The following is a 23,275-nucleotide window of genomic DNA, read 5'->3' as shown; positions in this document are numbered from 1 at the left end:
AAGGTTCTTATCCCTTTTTTATTATTTCTTTTGGATGTAGATCTAATGGTGGTATTGCTGGGTCAAAGGGTTATGCACAGTTTGGTTTCCCTTTGGGCATCGTTCCAAATTGCCCTCCAGAATGGTTGGATTACTTCACAATTCCACATTAGTGCATTAGTGTTCCAATTTTCCCACATCTTCTCCAGCATTTATCATTTTCCTTTTCTGTCATACTAGCCAATCTGATAGGTGTGAGGTGGTACCTCAAAGTTGTTTTAATTTGCATTTCTCTAATCAGTAGTGATTTAGAGCATTTTTTCATATGACTATAGATGGCCTTAATTTCTTCATCTGAAAACTGCCTGTTCATATCCTTTGACCATTTATCAATTGAAGAATAACTTGTATTCATGTAAATTTGACTAAGTTCTCTATATATTTAAGAAATGAGGCTTTTCTCCAAGACACTTGCTGTAAAGATTGTTTCACGTCTTTCTGCTTTCCTTCTAATCTTGGCTGTATTGGTTTTGTTTGTACAAAAGCTTTTTAATCTAACATAATCAAAACAATCTATTTTGTATTTTGTAATGCTCTCTATCTCTTGTTTGGTCGCAAATTCTTCTTCTCCCATAGATCTGATAGATATATTGTTCCTTGCTCTTCTAAGTTTGTCACCCTTTACGTCTGTTAGGGGTGGGAAACCTGTGGCCTCGAGGCAGCAGGTTACCCACCCTTGGACTCTAAATCATGCCAAAGGTCTGTCATATCTAACTTTTCTAATATTCTATTTACCTCTGTAGTTTGTTTCTTGCTTACTTTTTGGTTGGATAATTGAGTTCTGAGAGGGGACAGTTGAGGTCCCCCACTAGTATAGTTTTGCCACCTATTTCTTCCTGTAACTCACTGGACTTCTCCATTAAGAATTTGGATGATATACCACTTGATGCATATATGTTTCATATTGATATTACTTCATTTTTTGTCGTACCTTTTGGCAAGATGTAGTTTCCCTTTTTATCTCTTTTAATTAGATCTGTTTTTGCTTTTGCTTTTCTGAGATCAGGATTGCTACTCCTGTTTTTTTCTACTTCATTTGAAGCATAATACTAGTCCTTTGCCTTTACTCTGTGTGTATCTTTCTGTTTCAAGTGTATTTCTTATAAACAACACATTGTAGGACTCTACCATCCATTTCTTTTTTATGAGAGATTTTATCCCATTCACATTCACAATTATAATTACTGGCTGCGTATTTCCCTCCATCCTATTTTTCCTCCTGTTTGTTCTCTCTCTCCTTTTACTCTTTCTCTCCTCAACAGTATTTTGTTTCTGTCTGCCATCTCCCCTGATCTGCTCTCTCTTCTGTCAGTCACCCTTCTCCACCCCCTATCCTGCCCTTACCTAATCTCCTCCCCTCCTACTTTCTTGTTGGGGAAGATAGATTTCTATATTCAACTAATTGTGTATGTTATTCCCTATTTGAGCTAATATTGATGAGAGCAAGGTTCAAATGATGTCCATCACTCGCTCACCCATCTTTCCCTCCACTGTAATAAGTTTTTTATGCCTCTTCATGTGAAATAATTTATCCTATTCTATTTCTCCCTTCCTTCTGCACCCAGTATATTTTTCTCATTCCTGAATTATTTTAATATTATCCCTCAAATTCACCTTATATCCATGCTCTCTATGTATATTCATTCTAGCTGTGCTATTAGGAATATAATTTTTAAGAATTATAAGTATCATCTTCCCATGTACTGATGTAAACAGTTCAGCTCCTTTGAATCTCTTATGTTTTCTTTTCCCTTTTTACCTTTTTAGGCTTCTCTTGGGTTTTGATATTGGAGATCATTTTTTTTTGTTGTTCAGTTCTGGTCTTCTCCTTATGAAAGTTTGAGATCCTTCTATTTCATTGAATGACCAGTTTTTTTCCTTGAAGTTTATGCTTAATTTTGCTGGGTAGGTGATTCTTGGTTGTAGTACTAGCTTCTTTACTTCCGGAATATCATGTTCCATGACCTCCCATCCTTTAATGTTGTAGTTGCTAAGTCCTGTGTAATCCTGATTCTGGCTCCCTGATATTTGAATTGTTTCTTTCTGTCCATTTGCAATATTTTTTCCTTGACTTTATAGTTCTGTAATTTGGCTATAACATTCTTTGGAGTTTTTATTTTGAGATTTCCTGAGCTGATCAGTGGATTCTTTCAATGCCTGTTTTGCCCTCTGGTTCCAGGCCCTCAGGGCAGTTTTCCTTGATAATTTCTTGAAAAATGCTGTCCCAGTCCTCCTTTTGATTATGGCTTTCAGGTAGTCCAATGATTCTGATATTTTCTCTCCTGGATCTGTTTTCCAGGTCAGTTGGTTTTCCCATGAAGTATTTTACATTTTCTTCCATTTTTTTCACTCTTTTGAATTTGTTTGACTGGTTCTTGATGTCTCATAGAATTATTGGCTTCCACTTGCCCAATTCAAACTTTTAAGGTATTGTTTTCTTTAGTTAGCTTTTATACTTTCTTTTACTTGTTTACTTCAGTGGAATTTTGTATCTCCTTTTCCATTTGGCCAATTTTACTTTTCAAGCAGTTTTCTAAGCTGTTGACTCTTTTTTCATAATTCTCTCACATCATTCTCGTTTCTTTCCCCAGTTTTTCTTCTGTTTCTCTTGTATGATTTTTAAGCTCCTTTTTGAGCTCTTCCATGAGTTCTTTCTGGGCTTGAGCCCACTTCCCATTTTTCTTTGGAGTTTTGCTGATGGGTGTTTTGACATTGTTGTCCTCTTCTGAGTTTGTGTCTTGGTCTTCCCTTTCACCATAATAACTCTGTGGTCAGATTCTTTTTTTGTTGTTTTTTTGATCATCTTTTTTTCCCCTTTTTCCTTTCTTTAAATTTGAGCTCTGCACCAGGGATGGAAGGGGCACTATCTCAGAATTCTTGTGCCAGTGGCTACAGGCCCTTGCTGTTTACCTGGTGTTGCGCTGATGTTGCTCTGAGGCCCCCTGTGGAACCTCATGTCTGGTGCTGTGCTGAGTGGGTACAGTGGTGGGTAGCTAGTGCTGCTGGAGGCTGTAGGGGTCTGGCAGCTTACCTGGTGCTGAGCTGGGGTTCTAGTGTTGGTATCTGTAGTGTTCTGAGGCCTGTTGGGGTGTTATTGCATTTCCCTGGTGCTACACTGAAGCATATGGAGGTCTGGCCTACTTTCTTGTCATGCCGGAGGCTGCCTGTTTGCCCAGGGTTATGCTGAAGCCCATAGAGGTCCTCAGAGGTGGAGTTTGCTGGTTCCCTGGCTTTTGCCTGCTCTACCACATTGGGGCTCAGGATCTCCCATTGGTTTGTTGAGGCTTGCTGCTGGTTTGCTGAGACACTTCCTGTCCTAGAATGCATTCCTCTTTTACCCAAGTGAAATGGACCTTTCTTGCAGATCTTCCAAGTTTCTTGGGGCTAATTGTTTCGCCTCATCTTTTTGCTGGTTGTACTCTTCCAGGATTTGCTTTGGGGTGCTATTTTATGGTTGTTTGGAGGTATATATGGGACAGTTACAGATATTTACTGCTTACTCCAACATCTTGGCTCCTGGAAGTTGCTAAACAGGAGACTTATGCAATTCTCCTTTTGAGAACTGTTTGTTCATATCCTTTGACCACTTCTCTGTTGAGAGGAATGGTTATTAGTTATAGACATATGCACATACATACATATATGTAGTTTATATCTAGATTACCAAATTCTTAGTAGAGAACTTTGGTAGAAAGATTTTTTTTCATTCAACTACTTCTTATCTTAGGTGCATTATTTTTTCTGTGCAAAAATTTTTCAATTTCATATTCAAAGTTATCTAGTTTATCTTTTTTAATTGCCTCTATCTCATGTTTAGTTAAGAATATATCTTGTACTGAAAGGGAAATCATTAGTCGATTACACTGATTTATTTTTAGTTTGATGATAGGATTAAGTTCCCTTCTTTAGGAAAAGCTAGCCCAACAGCTCTAGATTACCTGCAGATTTAGTGAATAGATAGATTGATAAGACTTTATCATTTAGTAGCAGAAATTTAGAGTAAGACATATCTTTGTAGGAATAAAATAATCATAGATTTATAAGGCTCTTTTTAAGGGCTAAGTTCCCCTTTCTGGCAGTTGGAAAAAGGGGGGTTAACCAAAGGTTAAGTTCCTTTTTCCAATATAGTGGATAAGCTCCCCTTTTTCTCAAGCTAGAGGTTAAGTTGAAAAATGAATCTTCCAAGGTTAGCAGCTGGAAGGTGGGAGGTGACTGCTGAATCCAAACCACAAGTTCCTCTTTCCCAGTGAGCTTTCTGATTGCAAAAGACATCACCTCTAGGGCAAGGACTTCTGGAGTGATCTCACTTTGACAGCTAGATATTACTGTCAGGTTAAGAAAGCCAGGGAGAAACATACTGATCAAATGACCTGTCTTGTCCAATTGAATTATATTCAAAACAAATTTCTGTAATTTTTTTATTCCTCCCTTATAAAAATCAGCTCTGTAAGTCATTCCTTGTCTCTGACATCTGAGAAGTCATGTGACCGTGTTGGATATGCAAATCCTAGCTTTGCAAATTAAAACATGAATGCTCAGTCCTCACTTTCTTTTATTTCAGATAATTAATTTTAGCAGTACCATACCTGAGGTATGGTGAGATATGATGAGAGATTTATGATCTGCTTCTCTTCTAATTTTTTATAGTATAATATTTAAGATTAAGGTCATGTAGCCATTTAAAATGTATTGTGGAATATGGTAAAAGGTGTTGATCTAAGTCTAATTTCTGCCAGACTGCTTTCCTGCTTTCCTAGCAGATTTTTTGATCAAATAAGGCATTTTTCCCCTAGGTGACTGATGTTTTCCACTTTCACAAATACTGGGTTGTTGAATTCTATTGTTTCTGATTCTCTTTTCTCCACTCTGATCCATTGAGCTATCTGTTTTTTAACCAATACCAAATGGTTTTGATAGTAATATAGTTTGAGGTCTAGAAATGGTATTCTCCCTTTATCTGTATTTCTTTTCATCAATTCCATTAGTGTTTGAGATGTTTCTCCAAATGAATTTTACTCTTATTTGACCAAGTTCTATAAAGTATTCCCTTGGTAATTGGATTGGTATCGTATTAAAAGTGCAAACTAATTTTGGTAGTGTTTAATGGTATATGGCCTTGCTATGAAGGCTAACTATTCCTCTAGCTGTTTCTTTTTTTTTCCCCTCCCTATCAAGCATTTATTTATTTACTTAATGAGCTTTTTTGTTATTTTGAATTCCAAATTCTCTCCCTCCCTCCAGCCCCTAGCTCAACCATTGAAAAGGCAAGCAGTATGATACCCATTATATATGTGAAGCCATGCAAAATATTTCCATATTAGCTATGATGCAAAAAAAATCCAAAAACAAAAACAAAAACAAAAAAAAACAAGAAAAACAGAGAAAGTGAAAAAAAAATGCTTCAGTCTCCACAGAAACTTCATCAGTTCTCTCTATGGAGGTGGATAGCATTTTTCACCATGAGTCCTTTGGAGTTGTTGTGGATCATTGTATTGATCAGAGTAGCTAAGTCTCTCACAGTTATCATCTTTACAATATTGCTTTTCTTTTTGTGCAGTGTTCTCTTGGTTCTGCTCATTTTACTTTGCATCAGTTCATATAAATATTCCCAGCTTTTTCAGAAAACTTAACCTTTACTATTTCTTATAATACAGTAGTATTCTATCACGATCATATACCACAACTTGTTCAGCCATTCTGCAATTGATGAGTATCCTCTCATTTTTCAATTCTTTGCCACCTCAAAAAGAGCTGCTATTAATATTTTTGTACAGATAGGCCTTTTCTTTTTTCTTTGATCTCTTTGGGATATAGACCTAGTAGTAGAATTGCAGAATCAAAGGGTATGTATGCATAGTTTTATAGCCTTTTGGGCATAGTTCCAAATTGTTCTCCAGAATGGTTAAACCAGTTTCGAACTCTACCAGCAGTGCATTAGTGTCCATATTTTCCCCCATTTTCTCTCCTCCAGCATTTGTCATTTTCCTTTTCTGTCATATAAGCCAATCTGATAGGTATGAGGTGCTAACCTCAGAGTTGTTTTAATTTGCATCTCTCTAATCAGTAGTGATTCAGAGCATTTTTTTTTTTCTGAAAACAGCCTGTTCATAGCTTTGACCATTTATCAATTGGGGAATGACTTTTATTTTTATAAATTTGGCTCAGTTCACTATATACTTGAGAAATAATACCTTTTTCAGAGAAATTTGTTGTAAATTTTTTTTCTCATTTCCTGCTTTCTAATTTTAGCTGCATTAGTTTTGTTTGTGCAAAAGCATTTTAATTTTATGCAATCAAAATTATCCCTCTTTATCTCTGGTTATAAAACTCTTCCCTTACCCATAGGTCTCACTGGTAAATTTTTCCATGCTCCCCTAATTTACTTATCCCATCACTTTTTATTACCTATCAGATTGGCTAATGTGATAGAAAAGGAAAATGACTAGTGCCAGAAGGTAGGCGATGTGGAAAAATCGTACACTAATGCACTGTTGGTAGAGTTGTGAACTGGTTCAACCATTCTGGAGAACAATTTGGAACTATGCTCAAAAGGCTATAAAACTGTACATATCCTTTTTTATTGATGTAAGTGTTTTGGGGGTATAAAGTTTCCAATAAGTAATGCTTTGGTTGCATCCTACAAATTTTTGTGTGTTGTCTCATTATGATTATCTTTATTGAAATTGATTATTTCTGTGATTTTTTCCCTTTGACTCACTTATTCTTTAGGATTAGATTATTTAGTTTCCAAATAATTTTTAATCTATACTTCCAAGGCCTTTTATTGAATGTGATTTTTATTGCGTTGTGGTCTGAAAAAATGCATTTAATATTTCTGCTTTTCTTCATTTGTCTGTGAAGTTTTTATGCCCTAGTATATGGTGAGTTTTTCTGAAGGTACCATATACTGCTGAGAAAAAAAGTATATTCCTTTCTATTCTATTCATCTCCTTAAATTCTTTTTTATTTATTTTATGGTTGGACTTATCTAGTTCTGGGAGGGGTGGGAAACAGGTAAGTTGAGGTTCCCAAATAGTATAGTTTTATTGTCTATGTCCTGTAACTCATTTAATTTTTTTTTTTTAAAGAATTTGGATGCTATGCCATTTGGTGCATAGATGTTTAATACTGATATTATGTTATTGTGTATGGTACCTTTCAGCAAAATGTAATTTTGCCAATTATCTCTTTTAATTAGTTCTGCTTTTGCTTTTGCTTTATGTAAGATCACGATTGCTTCACTGCCATTTTTTAATTCAGCTGAAGCACAATAGATTCTGCCTTTGTTGTTCAGTCATTTCAGTCCTATCAGACTATTTGTGATCCATTTTTGGGTTTTCTTGGTTTGCCATTTCCTCCAATTCATTTGGAATGGTTTGCCATTTCCTTCTCCAACTCATTTTATAGATGAGGAAACTGAGGCAAACAGGGTTCTTCCTTATTCCCGCTTTGGCACTCTATCCACTGTGCCATCTAGCTGCCTAATAGCTTCTTCTCCAGCCCCTTATTTTAGCTCTGTGCATCTTTCTGTTTCAAGTGTGTTTCTTATAAACAACACTTTGTTGGATTCTAGTTTCTAATAACTTTTGCTGTCATTTACCATTTTATGGGTAAGTTCATCTCATTCACATTTGTGATATCTGATATCTATTTCCCTCTGTCCTGTTTTCTTCTATTTGTCCTTCACTCCCTCTCTTTTTTTAACCCCTTTCACCTCAAAAGTCTATTTTGATTCTGTAAACTGCCTCCCCCTTCTCTTAGCCCTGCCTCCTCTTCATTGTTGGTATGATGTATATCTATACTCAACTGAGTAGAGGGATATGTGTGTGTGTGTGTGTGTGTGTGTGTGTGTGTGTGTATGTATGTATTTCCCCTTTAAACCAGTTTAGATGAGAGTGAGGTTTTGCCCCTTTCCCTGCCCTGTGCCCATTTTCTACTCCACCATAAAAAGTCTTCCTTGTGCACCTCTTTTTATGTGAATCTCTTAGAGTTTCTCTTTCATGTTTCTCTTTTTATGTTTTTTTCTTGTGTTTGAAAGTTAGATTTTCTCTTCATCTCTCATCTTTTCATTAGGAATGCCTGAAAGTCCTCTGTTGCATTAAATGTCTGTTTTTCCCTGATAGATTTATAGGTTATTCTTGATTGTAATTCTTGTTCGTTTGCCTTCAAGAATATTGTATTCCAAATCTTCCACTCTTTTATTTTAGTTGCTGCTAAATATAATGTGGCTTGACTATGGCTCTGTGGAATTTGAATAATTTCTGGTTGCTTTCAATATCTTCTCTTTGACTTGGGAGCTCTTCAATTTGGCTGCAGTATTCCTAAGAGTTTTCATTTTCGATCTCTTTCAGGAAGGAATGGGTTGATTCTCTGAGTTTCTATTTTGCTCTCGATTTTAAGGTAGCAGGGAAGTTTTCCTTTATAATTTCTTGAAATACAATGTCTAGGTTCTTTTTTTGTTCATGGATTTCAGGTGTTCCAATAATTCTTAAATTATCTTTCCTCATTCTCATTTCCTGTTAGTTGATTTTCTGATAAAATATTCACAGTTTCTTCTATTCTTTCATTCTTTTGTCTTTGATTTATTGTTTCTTCATGCCTCATGAAGCTATTAATTTCCATTTGTCCAATTCTAATTTTTAAGGAGTTATTTTATTCAGTGATATTTTGTATTTTTTTCTATCTTGCTAATTGTGTGCTTTTTTGAGTTTTTTCTTCAGTGACATTTTGTACCTTTTTTACTATTTAACCTGTTTTTTAAAGATGTCATTTTGTTAAGTATTTTAATGCCTCTTTTACCAAGCTGTTATTTCTCTTCATAATTTTCTTACATTGCTCTCATTTCTTTTTCCAGTTCTTCCTCTGCTGCTTTTTTTCTTATTTATTTATTTTTAGTTTTCAACATTCACTTCCACAAAATATTGAGTTCCAAATTTTCTCCCTATCTCGTCCCTCTCCCCACTCCAAGATGGTGTGCATTCTGAATAACCCTTCCCCTAATCTGCCCTCCCTTCTATCTTCTCCCTCCCCTTCTCTTATTCCCTACTCTTTCTATTTTCCTGTAGGGCAGGATAGATTTCTATACCCCATTGCTTATATATTTTATTTCCCAGTTGCATGTGAAAACAATTTTTGACATTTGTTTTTAAAACTTTGGGTTCCAAATTTTCTCCCTTCCTCCCTCCCTCCCACCCTCAATTGAGAAGGCAAGCAACTCAATACAGGTTTTATATGTGTAGTCATGCGAAACGCTTCCATAGCAGTCATGTTACGAAAAACTAACTGTATTTCCCTTCATCCTACCCTGCCTCCTGTTTATTCTATTCACTTTTTTGACCCTGTCCCTCCTTAGAAGTGTTTGCTTCTGATTACCCCCCTCCCTCAATATGCCCTCCCCTCTGTCATCCCCCCTGCTCTCTAATCCCCTTCCCTGTAAGGTAAGATAGCTTTCCATACCCAAATGAGTGTGTATGTTATTCCCTTCTTAAGCCACATCCAAGGAGAATAAGATTCACTCATTCCCTTTTACCTTCCCCCGCTTCCCCTACACTGTAAAAGCCTTTTCTTGTCTGTTTTGTATGAGATAATTTACCCCATTATACCTCTCCCTTTCTCCTTCTCCCAGTATAATCCTCTCTCACCTTCCATCTGTGGGCTGAGCTCTGGAAGCAGCTGCCACCCCAGGTCTCTGCCAGATCAGGGGCTGGGACCAAGCTTCTCTCTCACCGAGGTCACAGACTTTTCCTATTGACTTTCTAAGTTGTCTTTGGTGTTTATGGGTTGAGAAGTCTGGAAACCACCACAGTTGCCCGTATTTTAGTCCTCTGAGATCTGCTTCAGGTTCACTGAGGCCTGGTCTTTGCCAGTGTACCCACTCTGAACTGCACTCCTCTACCAGTCTGGTGCAATAGACCTTTCCAATCAACCATCCAGGTTATCTTGGGCTGGATATTTGTTTCACTCTGTCTTTTTGTGGGTTCTGCTGCTTTAGAATTTGTTTAGAGCCATTTTTTATAGGTATTTGGAGGGGCTTTGGGGAGAGTTCAAGCAAATCACTGCTTTTACTCTGCCATCTTGGCTGCGCCCCTCTATTGCTTTTTAAAAATAACTTTTTTGCTCTTTTTTTTTTTAAAGCTTTTCTAGGGCTTGTGTTAATCTGCATTTTTCTTTGAGGCTTCACTTGTACAGTTTTTAGATCATTGTCTTCTGAGTTTGTGTCTTGAGCTTCCCAGTCACCATAGTTTTTTGTGGCCAGATTCTTTTTGTTGTTATTTCCTCACTTTACCAGCCTGTTTATTGACTTTGAACTTTATGTTAGAGTGGGACTCTGCTCATCTCTGGGGAAAAGGAAGGAGTGGACACTGTTCCAAGCTTTAGGCATTTTCATACTGCTGTTTTCACTGCTAGGAGGTCTGTAAGTTTTTAGTGCTTCTGAGGTGTTGTGATATGGGGGAAAGTTTGGTCATTTGTCTCCTGATCTGCATTCTTGCCCCTTACCCAGGAAGGGCCTCTGCTCCCTTGTGTTGACAAGTACTAGTGCTCCTCTCATTCCTGGAACTGTGATTAAAACTTGAGTCCCTGCTTTCTTGCTGTCTTTTTACTTTTGTTTGTAGTATCTCTGCCTTGGTACGAAGTCAATTTTGGTAAAAGTTCCATGTGTCTAAGAAATATGCATATTCTTTTGCAATCCTATTTAGAAGATCATCATATTTTTTATCTCTAGTTTCTTCAGAAATTTTTTCTGTTACGTATTTTTGCCTTTTTGTTTATCTTTCTTTTAGGCTTACTCAAAACAGGCATATTGAAGTCTTCTGTCACTATTGTGTTACTGTCTGTGTCTTCTTGTAGCTCAGATAATGTTTGCTTGATGAATTTGGATGCTGTGGCATCTGAAGTATATAAAATTATTATTCATATTGGTTTGTTGTCTGTGTTTCCTTTTAGTATAATGTACTTTCCTTGTTTAATCCATTTTATTTTTTGAATGTTTGTTTTTGCTTTGTCAGGTATCATGATTACAGTTCCTGCTTTTTTGGAGTTACTTAATGCATAGTAAATTTTTTTCCACTCCCCATTTTTTTGTTGTTTTTGTTGTTTGGTGTGTTTTTATTTTTTTAACATTCATTTTTTAAAAAAATTTTGAGCTCTAATTTTTCTCCTTTCTTCCAGCCCCTTCCCTACCCATTCAGAAGGCAAGTAATATTACATCCATTATACATGTGTAGTCATGCAAAACATATTTCTATATTAGCTATATTGCAAAAAAACACCCCAAAAGCACTGGGATTCCCTGTAATTTCTTTCTGACCAGTTGTGTGCTGAGAAGCCCCTAAACTTCTGATTTTTGCTCTTCCTGTCACCACTGTCTCCAAGGCCCCCAGCTGTTGTTATCATGTGTGCTTCTGGCCAGCCATCACCCCAGACCTCTCCTTTTGACCTTCTAAGTTGTCTTGGACTATAAAAATGTCTCATCCCAACATTTTGTGGGCTGTACTACTCCAGAATTTGATTTGATGGATTATTTTAAAAATTTGTTGGGAGAGTTTAGCTTGAGTGCTCCCTCTAATCTGCTGTCTTCGCTCTTTTCTTTGTTTTTTATATGTGTTTCTTTTAAGTAACAGATTGTAAGAGTCCATTATCTTATCTGATCTGTCACTTTTTTCATTTTATTGTTTTGTTTAATTAATTCACATTTAATGTTATGAGAGTTAGGTTTGTATTTTCCTCCATCTGTCTCCAATACTGATTTCTTTTCAAGTTATGATTTTTCCCTCTTCTGCTGTAAACATAGTATAATGTTTCTTCAGTTACTTTACCATAATCTTTTTAAAGTTGACTCTTCCTACTGCCTCTCTTCCCTTCACCCAGGATTCCCTCCTCTCATCTGTTATCCCTTTCCTTTTGGAGTTTTACTTATTAGTTCCATTTTCTCTCTTGATTTTATCTCCTGACATAATTCTCACCTCTGCCCTTTTTTCCTCTTTATTAGTCAAGTAGATTCCCTCTTCTTCTCCTACTCTTCAACTATTCCTATTCATTAGTTTTCAAAACTTTATTCATTCCGGAAAGGATTCCTCTCACCCTCTTCATTATCCATCTTCTCTTTCTGTCTACTTTATACCTTCATTTTCTGGTTCATGACCCCTAAAATTATCTAGATTCTCCCTGTTCTCTGTATTCCTCATGTAATCAAACTTCCAAGATATCCATTCTAGTCTCTCCTAGGTACTTTCTGCCACTTCCTTGTAGAGCTTGCCTGACTGGTTCCCTTTTGTGCTTCACTCACAGAATAATGCCAATTCTTGCAAGTGTCAGAGAGGACATTGCCCTGTGATAGAGTACATCCCCTACATCAACCCCACTCATACACATCCCTGTTTATACAGCCCATCATTGATCTTTGTCCTTCCCTGGTTACATTTGTTCCTCATTTACCTCAAAATCTCCTTCTTATGTCTATCCACTCCAACTCCCTCTAGGTACCAGTTGCTCCAAGGAGTTTTTTTCTTCGTGAGGTCTTTGGTCATTTCAACACCCCATTCCCCTTATTTTCTGCTATCATTTGCTTTCTGACTGTGTTTGCTTTAATAGTGGTTTTCTTGGAGGTTGTATCTCAAACCTTTTCAGCCTCCTCCCACACTGAGAAATTCATGATTCATCAGCCTAGATCTTTGCCCCACATGACTTTTGGGTTGACAGAACTGGTCCTATCTGGTTGCTGAGTCTTTTCCTTCAGAGGTAGTGGAGAGCAATGCACTCTCTCTTCCCCAGCCCATATCTCCACAACACACACAATGTCTTATCTTGCTGCTTCTGTTTCTTGGTTTTCTGACCAGGCACCAACAATTGAGAAAGCTGCTATGTTCATGCTATAGAATGGTCTGTTTTGGCATGATCAGTTTGGGGGTTTGCAGCTTTGATGCTATGGGTTGTTTGTCCTAGCACTGATAGTTCAAAGTTTTGCAGTGCTGGTGCTATTTGTTGTCTCCCTACTCACCAGCATTTCAGAGGGGAGGTCTGTGAGATTGTGTTTTGTTAAAAACTGATGTGTTAGGTCTTTGCTTCTGCTAGTGCAGCCTTGCAGCTGGTAGCATGGGAAGTAGGGGAAGGGTTCTGAGTGAGCTCAGGATTAATGAGTGTCAATTCATGTTCTGTGTTGTTTTGTTTTGTTTTTTGATTCTGGGTATCCTCATCCAAGGAGGCAACTAAAGTTGCTTTATCTTTGGCATATAATTTATGTTTTTGAGAACTTTTGCAAGGTTGTGGGTATCAAAGAAAATGTCTAGTCCTCCGTCTTGTTGCTCATGTGATCTGGAAGTCTCCAAACAAGGTCATTTCTATTGTCATTCTTTCAGTGGTTTTGATGTATAAAGAAGGAAGGCACCTTAGTGGGAAAGAGCCTTTTATGTACTGCTTTTTTGTAATTAACAAACAATAAGCACAATTGGAATTTATATTTTCTAAATCTTTTAGTCAGTTGTAAAATGTTAAGCATAACTTATAATGGAATGGAGAAGACCCCGGGTTCTCAAAAACTATTCCAGTGGAACATGAGCTTTGGCAGGTTCTACCATCCTAGAAAATCCTTGAGTGCATACCCATTAATGTACTAACTTTGCATTGTGAGACAATCCCAGTTTATTATAGAGTGATTTAGCACCCATAGGCTGACCATTGGGTGCTGTATTATTTTGACCACGGCAACATATTCAGCGAAGAAAAGTACAAAGTAGCTCTCAGTCTTGTGATACACTTTTGTCCTTCTTCAGTGAATGTGGCAGAAGTGGGGCAGTGTGCTAAGAATTACACAGCTTTTAGACCATCTATAAACTTGAATTTTACTGCTGGCACTCTGAAAATAAGGTCTAGTGACTTACTATTGGACGAGCTGAATCATGTCAGTCTTGACATTCTCATTATAAATTGTTAGAAGAAAGAATGAAGTTGCAATTTAATGGATGGATGGGTCATAGGTACTCCTCAGAAAAAGGCAATGAGGAATTCAGTGGAGTTCGTTTTAATGTGTGCCCAAGGGCAAAAAGAAGCCAGATTTCATGGGATATTTGCTCATTTCATATTGCTGTATTAGTAATAAGTATTTGCAAAAAAAGACTGTCGTAAAAATAACTGCTTATGTACCAGTATCAGTTACTAAAGATCAAGAAATAGAGAAATTCTATAAAAAGAATCTTATAAGATGTTTCAGTTAAATTAACATATATGGGGCAACTAGGTGGCGCAGTGGATAGAACTCTGGTATTGAAGTCAAGAGGACCTGAGTTCAAATTTGGCCTCAGACACTTGATACTAACTATGTGACTCTGGGCAAGTCACTTAACACCAATTGCTCACCAAAAAAGCAACAAATAAAAATAAAATATATTAACATATACTCTGATACTTACTAGTTTAGTGAAAAGTAGGAAAAAAATGAGAATGTTTAGAAACATAAGAGAGTAGCTACAGACTTGTAAACTGCACAGAAGCATCATGTATCATGAGCACTTTCTTTCAGAAAAGTATTTGTAGGTATTAAATGGTAGGGACCACTAAATAATAATAAAAAATGCAGATTATATTTTGACAAGAAAAAACTTGTTATTGATTTGGGAGCTATTCTTCAATTAGCTGTCTGTATATGGTGAGACCACCAACTTGTTAGATAAAAGATTTGATTAAATAATTAACAAGGAAAATGGGAAATGAGCATTGGATATGGTGACACCTAGTATGCAAAGTTACTTAAAAGTTCAACCACCATAAATCTATTTCCACAGCAAGGAGACATAAAGAACTCAGAAAGTGAATTAGTCTGCAACCATTTGATTTACTTGTCAAACAGGGAGATGGTCAAAGGCAACATTGATTTAGAATTTTGAACTTGTATTAACATCTTACGAAGGATTATAGAGGATTCTGAGCAATATCATCCCATAAAAGCAGAGATAAACAGTAGAGGATAAAACCAGCCTAATAAACTTTGGCAAGAGATTCAACTCAGCTCAGTCAACCCAAAAGTACTGAAGGATGAAAACAGAACAATGAATAGAAAAAATGGAAAATACCTGTGATTACAGTAATAAGTTATTGTAATAAAAATAAAATAAATATAATAATTTATTAATATATAACATATAAAAATAAAAATGTTTTCACTACCAGGGACAGTAAAACCTGATCATACTTGGATCCTGGGATCACAGCTCCAGATGTACCTATAGGGAAGTAAAAATGACATTAAAGAGAACAAAAATGGGAAAAGCAGCCAAATCAGACCAAGTACATATAGAAGAGATCCATGGTGGTAGAGGCATAAATTTTAAAATGTTGAGAGGTCAATATGTGAGATATCTAAGGAAGGAGACAATACCAAATATGGGGTGGGGGTATCTCAGACTTCTTTAATATCAAAAAAAGGTGACCAATGAAATATCATTAACTGTCAACCTATATGCTTTCTCTCTCACCTATGCATAAACCTTTACATGAGTCATCTATATGTACAAATAAAAGGTACCCTCAGTGAGCTTATAATTAAGGGACAAGTGTGCTTTTCACAAGTGACATTCAAATGATTGTCCATATCTTTTCTGTTTCGTAGCTGGGATAAATAGAATTTAATTGTGGATTGCCACCATCTTATTAGAAGTAATAAGAATCATAGAACTGAGTGTGAGTGACTGGAGAGGCTTCCTGAATATCAAAGAGAATTGGTTGTAGGTAATATTATTACATAACAAGTGTCTGTACATAGTGAGATTATCTTACAGTGCATATACTATAAGGTGGTTTACAAAAGACAGTATTCAATCCTGATTTACTTTAGATAATATTAATTTGTATATATATTATATATATATATATATGTTTATATATTCTTCAGTTAATGTAAAGTTGATGTAGTTTAGTCATTCAATCATGTCCAACTCTTTGTGACTCTGTGGACGATAGCATGCTAGTACTGTCAATGGAGTTTTTTTGGCAAAGATACTGGAATGGTTTGCCATTTCCTTCTCTAGTCCATTTTTACAGATAAGAAAACTGGGGCAAACAGGGTTAAGTGACTTGCCCAGGGTTACAGCTCATAAGTTTCTGAGGCCAGATTTGAACTGAGTCTTCCTGACTCCAGGCATAGTGCTCTATCCACTGCACCACCTATCTTTCCTACGTTAAACTGGAAGAAGCAGCAAATAAAAGACTTAGCAGAGTTGATTTTATTCTCCATGCAAAGGCAACTAGAAACATTTCATAGCATAGTGTAGTCATCTCATATTGCAATGCTTATGAAAATAATCATAGCTTATGTACCAACATGTATTATAGAGGGTAAAAAGAGAGAAATTCTGTGAACAGGTATAAATCCAATTTGATCACAGTGAATCATTTTATGGACATTTTGTTGTATTTTTTTTTTGTCAGTAGTCTCTTTGGGGAACATTGAACTAAGTACCTTAACTGTCCCCAGGTCTGGTCTCTGGAGGTTTGATTTATAGGGTGAAGCTACAGGGTGGAAAAAAATGGCCCAGCATCAGCATAGTCCTATGGAGTACCAAGCTCAGTCATTTAGCTCCTCCTAGGCACAATCTCTGGAAGGAGCAGTATCATTAAAGGAGTTTGGTAGTCTGTTTGCTTTCTCAATTATTGAGAATAATTTGTGTAGTCTAAGTATTAATTATTCTTAAAAGTTTGGTAGAATTCATGTGTAAATCCCATCAGGACCAGGGTTTTTTTGTTTTGTTTTGTTTTTCTCTTTAGTTTCTTTATAACTGGTTCAGTTTGTTATTTTAAAATTGAATCAAGATTTTTATTTCGTCTTCTGTTCATTTGGGTATTTTGTATTTTTGTAGTGGTTTCTTTTAAATGATCAATTTTGTTGTTATATAATTGTGGATAGTAGATTCTGATAATTCTCTTTTTTTGGTTAACTTTTTCATTTTCTATTTTATGATTTGATTTTTCTCCTTTTTAATTAAGTTAGCTGAGAATTTCTTTGGATTTGTCTTTTCAGTAATCCAATTTTTAGTTTGTTTAATAATCTGGCCATTTTTGTTTCCAATTTATCTATTTCTTTTTAAATTTTCAAAATTTCCTGTTTTATAATTATTTTGGATTTATTTTTTGTATTCTGATTTTAAAAATTTCTTATTAAGTTCGTTAGTCTTCTCTTTTCCTATTTTGTTCGTATATATTTTCAGAGTTATAATTTTTCCTCTGAGAACTGCTGCTATTGGAATGGGGCCTCCCTGAATTCAAAGAATTTTAAAATGAGACTTTTTCCCTACCCACTTCAGTTCTTTCATTTGTGGCACATATCTCCAAGTGAGTGATTTAGTGATAATTCATATGTACTCACTAGAGTGAGGAAAAGAAAACCCATGCAGAAAACTTTCATGTCCCAAAGAGATTTGTTAAAGGATATTCTTTACAGATGACTGGAGATAGGTGTGGGGTATTGCTCTCCTCCAAATCTGTATCCATTGAGTCAATGATAAGGCTATCCTCAGATTGTAGTGGTGGGGCATCTCTAAAGATAATTTCCCACTTTGTCTTCTTTGTATATGCATTCTACACGTGCAGTATATGCTTCCTACTACTTTGTTGTTGTTGCCTTTTGGGAATGGGAATTTCAAGTTGGTGATTGGTGGGGAACAAAGTATTATCTGCTACTTTTGCTGAGCAAGTCACTTAACCTCTGCCTAGGAGGCAGCTAGGTGGCTCAGTGGATAGAGCACTGCCCTTGGAGTGAGGAAGACCTGCATTCAAATCTGGCCTCAGATATTTGCTAGCTGTGTGACCCTGAGCAAGTCACTTAGCCTTGTTTGTCTTAGTTTCTCACCTATAAAATGAACTGGAGAATGAAATGGCAAACAACTCCAATTATCTTTGCGAAGAAAACCCTAAATGGGGTCATGGAGGGTTGGACGCAACTAAAACAACTCAGCTACAACATATATATGATGCCAGGTGCTATGAGACTTACTGGACCCAGATGGGTACTTTACTTTGGACTTATTATTGGGGAAAGAGGGGAAGCCTTCTTGACTGGTTATTGGGATAAAAGAAAAAAAATGAGTCAATTAACACAGAATAAGTGCCAATTTTCTGGCAGGTATACAGAGAATGACTTTGAATTATTCTCTGAAGTCCATGTAGAATTCTATATGTGAAATGCTCTTACAGATTCCAAAGGGGAATAAACTCCCTATACACAAGCTTCTAACAAAGGAATAAGGGCTTTATTTATTAATTTAGATATTTGTTTGTGTATATACATTTTCAATAGTAAGCAATATTAATTCATTTTCATTTCTCAAAGTGATAAATGAGAGCGCTTGCAGTTATAAGAATTTAAGAAGCAAACCATGTCCTTATATAGTAAGAAGGGGCAGAGAACCAGAGAAAAGACATTAGGATAAGCATTGTACAAGTTAAAGTTTTGTGGGCCTTCCTCAAATCTTTAGCTGCATCTCAGAAATTATGGCATATGGTGTCATCATTACCATTTTCTTTCACATAGTTTGTCCAGTTCCTTTAATTATGATGATGCAATAAACATTTATTAAGCAGTTACTGTATGCTAAGCATTATGCTTAGCACTGGGGATACAAATAAGAAAAACAAAATCTCTGCTCTTAAGGAGTTTATAGTCTTAAAGGAGTCAGGGGGAGAATATACAAAAGAAACTGAAAAGGAGAAGAGGAGTGCCAGAGGGTACCCGGTGAAGGGGCATGATGAAAAGACCGTGCAGTTGAAACCAAATACAGCAGCAGATTACAAATGAAGAAATGTCTGGAATTTTGAATCTTCTAAAAAAGGGAGGTTATGGGAGGAGTTTTTTGCTCCACCCTTTAGCCCTCCAATCACAGAGGCAGACGCTGCCAAAGATACTGATGAGGTAGTGAAGCTGGAGCAATCTACGTTATAATAAATGTCCTGGTGATAAGTTTATCTTTAGTGGGGCATGATGAAGATAGTGATGAAGTTGAAGCCAAGTAGAGGAGCTGGTGGCAAATTACCCCATTTCTCTCTGAAAGTAGGACTTGTCTTTTTAGTACAGTATTTCTCAGGTAATACTGCCTGATTATGAATTATAAGAATATTTTGGTTTCCAAAGACTGAAAGTTGAGCACTACCCAAGGAAAAATAGAGTGAGCTATAGAGGGCATGAGCAGGCTACAGCATATTGCAGACAAAAATTTATACAGAAGTAGTGTATTTCCTTCAAAGAAATGTATAATTGAAAGAAGACAATGGGGTGATAATGTGGCAGGAATGAGAAATAAGTGACAGACCTACAGCATGCTTCATTGTTATACTTTTGATATTTAGAGAGCATGAGCAAAGTCTTAACTAGGTTGGGTGGACTCCCATGGGGAAATTATGGATATGAGGCACATAAAATGGTCAGATATGAATGGACTATAATCTGCCTTGTTGGAGGGAATACTTACATCAGTGCAAATATTTTAGAACCATTTGGATATTGGAGAGTTCCTACCTCTCAAGGTTTTTGTGATGATTAAAAGTAATGTACATAAAGCTCTATGTAAGCCTTAAAGGGCATTATAAATGTCACTAGTGTCATTTTTTCAGGTTGAAATATAAGATTAAAGATTATTTTAGATCAGAGGTTCTTAACCTGGGGCCATGAACTTGTATTTTAAAATATTTTGCTAACCGTATTCCCATATAATTGGTTTTCTTTGTAATCCTATATATTTTATGTCTTTAAAAAATGATTCTGGGCTCAGATTCATAAAATCTAGCCACTGCTCAGATTCTGGCCAATATGATGGCTGTTCTAATGAACTTTGTCTTTGGCTGAAAGAAGGCTTAGGTTGAATTCTTTCAGGCAGGACTCATATGTTGTGATTTCAGGGTCCTAGCACCCCTAAACTTCAACATTTTGGTGGCCTGTATGAGGAAGCTGCCTGACCCCAAGCTTTTCTTCAACTAAGACTCTCTAATGTGATCAAAATCACACCAAAATCTTCATTTTCATTCATAGCCTGATGCTGAGCAAACAAAGTCATGTAAATTCTGCTGCATCACCAGTAAATGCAAATAGCTGCTAAAATATTGCTACAAGAAATCAGTGACTTATGTAAAATGAATTGATTTGATTCTTATTGTAAATGGGAAAAGTATGTGTATCCTTTAATCAATAAATATAATGAAAGTAAAACTGGATTTGGAACCAGAAGATCTGATTTTAGGTCCCATATCTCTTTTTCAGTACTGCTTTTACCTTGTACAAATTGCTTAATCTCTCTTGGCCTCATCTTCCTCGTCTATAAAGTGGATAGGGGTTGGGGTGGGAGGAGGAGGAAGGAGGTTGGTTGAGTAAATCTTTATCCCCTTCTAGATCCAAATCTTATAATTCTATGAAAAGTTTGAGAACTAATTTCTACCTTGGTCTGCTCAACATTGAATGAACCATTAAAGCTTTTGTCCCTCTTCTCAGCTTTGTCCTAGTTCTCCTCAGTATTATACCCTTTGGAACCATTTTGTATGAAAAGTTTATATTTAACAGGTTGACTAGTGTGGTTTCATAATCTGAAGCAGCATGCTCATGTTAATATCCCTCAATAATGACTGGATATGCTCTTAATTTATTAATAGAAGGGATTTTCCTAATATCAGTTTTATAACTTAATTTTTGTTAATACCTTTTTATTGACTTTGCATTTTATACATTGGATTTTTTGTTTTGATTCATATTATAAAATTGCTTATTTTAGTTTTATCTATGACGATGAATTTTAGAAAGAACTAGCCTAGAGTAAATGGAGCTCTAATTTTGGTATTATTGCTGATTCACATGTGTGGCTTTGTTTTCAATTTTTCCATCTATAAAATAAGAATAACTATATTATTCCCTTCTAACTCCATTGTACTATTAAAGTAAATAAGGTATAATGAAAGTTCTTTAATATTTTGAAATAGAGGTACTTCATAAACCCTAGACATTGTTCCTATTTCCAGGTCTACCTCTGACTTACTATATGACCCTGATCAAATAATTTAATTTTTTTTTAAATAGGGAAAAAAATATTTTGTTGGAATTATTTATGAATTAGTTGATTTGTAAATTACTTTAAAGTGCTCAGGCAAAAGATATAAGTAATTGCAATTTAAATAGGAGTCATGATTGTTATAAACTATAGCTCTATAGTTTTAAATAAGTTCTCTAAAAATACTTATTAAATTTATAATACAAAGTGTTCTGAAGGTCTTAGTGCATTTAAAGCTCTACTAATAACTATTATTGTTGTAATATAATTGATAATAATAGCTATTATTTAAGCTATTAAAGCTTAAAACTGCATTAAGATTTTGCAGACACCCTATATTACGTATCCATTTTGAGTCACTATTTTAATCTGCTTTTGAAAATGTAGATTTCATGGTTTTTAACCAATACTTTTATTTTATGCAACTGATTTCCATAGAGTTGAATTTTATAGAGTATTTTCCTTTTCCTGTACAGTTTTTTTTTCCTTTGGAAGCAACATGTTTTTTAAATGTGACATGTACTAATGTAAATATTCCTATAGTATAACTTGATATTACTTTCTGAAAACAGCACAGTCATCTTATATAAAATGTGTTTAACTTTGAACTTCTTTTTAGGCACTGCAAGTTGTGAAGCCATCAGGAATTAACATGGGGACAGCCATGTCAAGAGGATTGTATCATCCAGCAACAATCTTTATGGGCCGCCAAATGCCAACCATCTCAAGCACTGGAGATTTCAGTACACAGCGGAAATCTTCCCAGCCCACAAAGAGCTTTTCAATTTCTGACCCACATTCATGCCAACAGACAGCAGAGAGAAGTAATGTGACAGACAGCTATGGAGTACAAATGAATAGTGATACACAGTGCTTAAATAAGTCTGACAAAATAGATGGAAAGACATCTCTTCAGATTGCTGAGAAAATGCCAGTCACATCCACAGCATTGTCTGAGGTTGAACAAACTCATTGCTTAGAGATAGTAAGCAACACAAATAATGGCAAGAGTCATTTACCCGAAAGCAAAAAGTCTGCAAAACTCAATTCTCTGTTGCAGGAAAGATTAAGTCCAGAGGACAGAACCACTGATTTGAAGGGTGACAGTTCTTACAGATCAGAGGGATCAGAAGGAATAGTGACACAGGAACATATTGAAAGAAAGAAAGAAAAAACTAAACAGCCAGTTCCACTGGTACCTGTCCCTGAATATTGTGCCTCTGAAAATGCACAGTCAGAAGAAAATCATTGTGCTTGGGAAACTCTCTCAGGTAAGACTTGTGTGTGTGTGTGTGTGCATGTCTTTTTGCACTGGTCTAGGTAAAGTGAGGAGCAGAGTAACTTTATAATTGTATTTCTGTCATGAAGGAAAGAGGCAAGAAACAAACAATTTGATGTAATTGATACGGTGCTACTCTTGCACTCATATAGGTCTGGGTTTAGATCTACCTACCTCCAGCAATTAGCTGTGTGACCTTGGGAAAGTCACTTTACTTCCTCTTCCTTCTATTTCCTTGTTTTCAAAGTTGCCTGCAGAATTTGAGAGGAGTTGTTGTGAGGATCAAAGAAGATAATGTTGGTGGAGCACTTTGCGAGCCTATGTACATTTCAGCTATTGTTATTATACCACTTCAGTTCTGTTGATTTTTAAAGTGTATTTTAAGTGAAAATGTTCATTGTCCCATTTTAAAGTTGCTCCATTTTGCCTGTGAGGTTCTAAAATACATGTAAAAGCTTATATGTACTGTATACAGGAAATTAAGTTCAAAATGCTGGGATAAATTTTTCTTATTACCTATAATTAACTCTTCACTGTATGAGGTAGAAAATCTTAACTCCCTTGAAATTGGTGAAAAATAGCCTCCTCATTCATTGTCTCTAATAGATCATCATCAAGACCTAAAAAATCAGAGGCCCACCAAACACATGCAGAAGCATGAAGAGGAAAGTTTAAGCAGTGACAGTGACCTTACTGTTTCTGTGAGTGAAGATGATCCGATTATCAGTACTACAGAACTACACCCCAATCTGGGTGACAAGGTTGATGAAGTAGATGGAATAGAGGCCTTAAAACCAATCTGTGCTGAGCAAGAGAGAGATGCCCTATCTGCTGAAAAAAATAATTGTGTTTTGCAAACTATAATCTCTCATGCCTCGGAAAAGGAATCCTCGGCTAATTCACCAACAAGAGAGTAAGCCATTAAATTTTTTCCTATTCTGTT

General features: G+C 36.0%; 1 protein-coding gene across 6 annotated transcripts in view; it reads left to right on the top strand.

The window, feature by feature from the left end:
* The window catches only part of KIZ (kizuna centrosomal protein), a 212,402-nt gene that overhangs the window by 50,472 nt on the left and 138,655 nt on the right, over window positions 1–23,275 (top strand). For all 6 annotated transcript variants that reach the window (XM_020986871.2, XM_020986896.2, XM_020986877.2 and 3 more), the window contains 2 exons: window positions 21,673–22,324; window positions 22,939–23,245. In XM_020986871.2, the coding sequence (XP_020842530.1) occupies window positions 21,673–22,324; window positions 22,939–23,245 (959 nt within the window). The remainder of the gene's footprint in view (window positions 1–21,672; window positions 22,325–22,938; window positions 23,246–23,275) is intronic.

The sequence above is a fragment of the Phascolarctos cinereus genome, unplaced genomic scaffold, assembly GCF_003287225.1.
Source record: "Phascolarctos cinereus isolate Bilbo 61053 unplaced genomic scaffold, phaCin_HiC Scaffold_2;HRSCAF=192, whole genome shotgun sequence".
Lineage (NCBI taxonomy): Eukaryota > Metazoa > Chordata > Mammalia > Diprotodontia > Phascolarctidae > Phascolarctos > Phascolarctos cinereus.
Note: the sequence above shows the minus strand (reverse complement) of the source record. Positions and strands in the feature narration are given on the sequence as shown.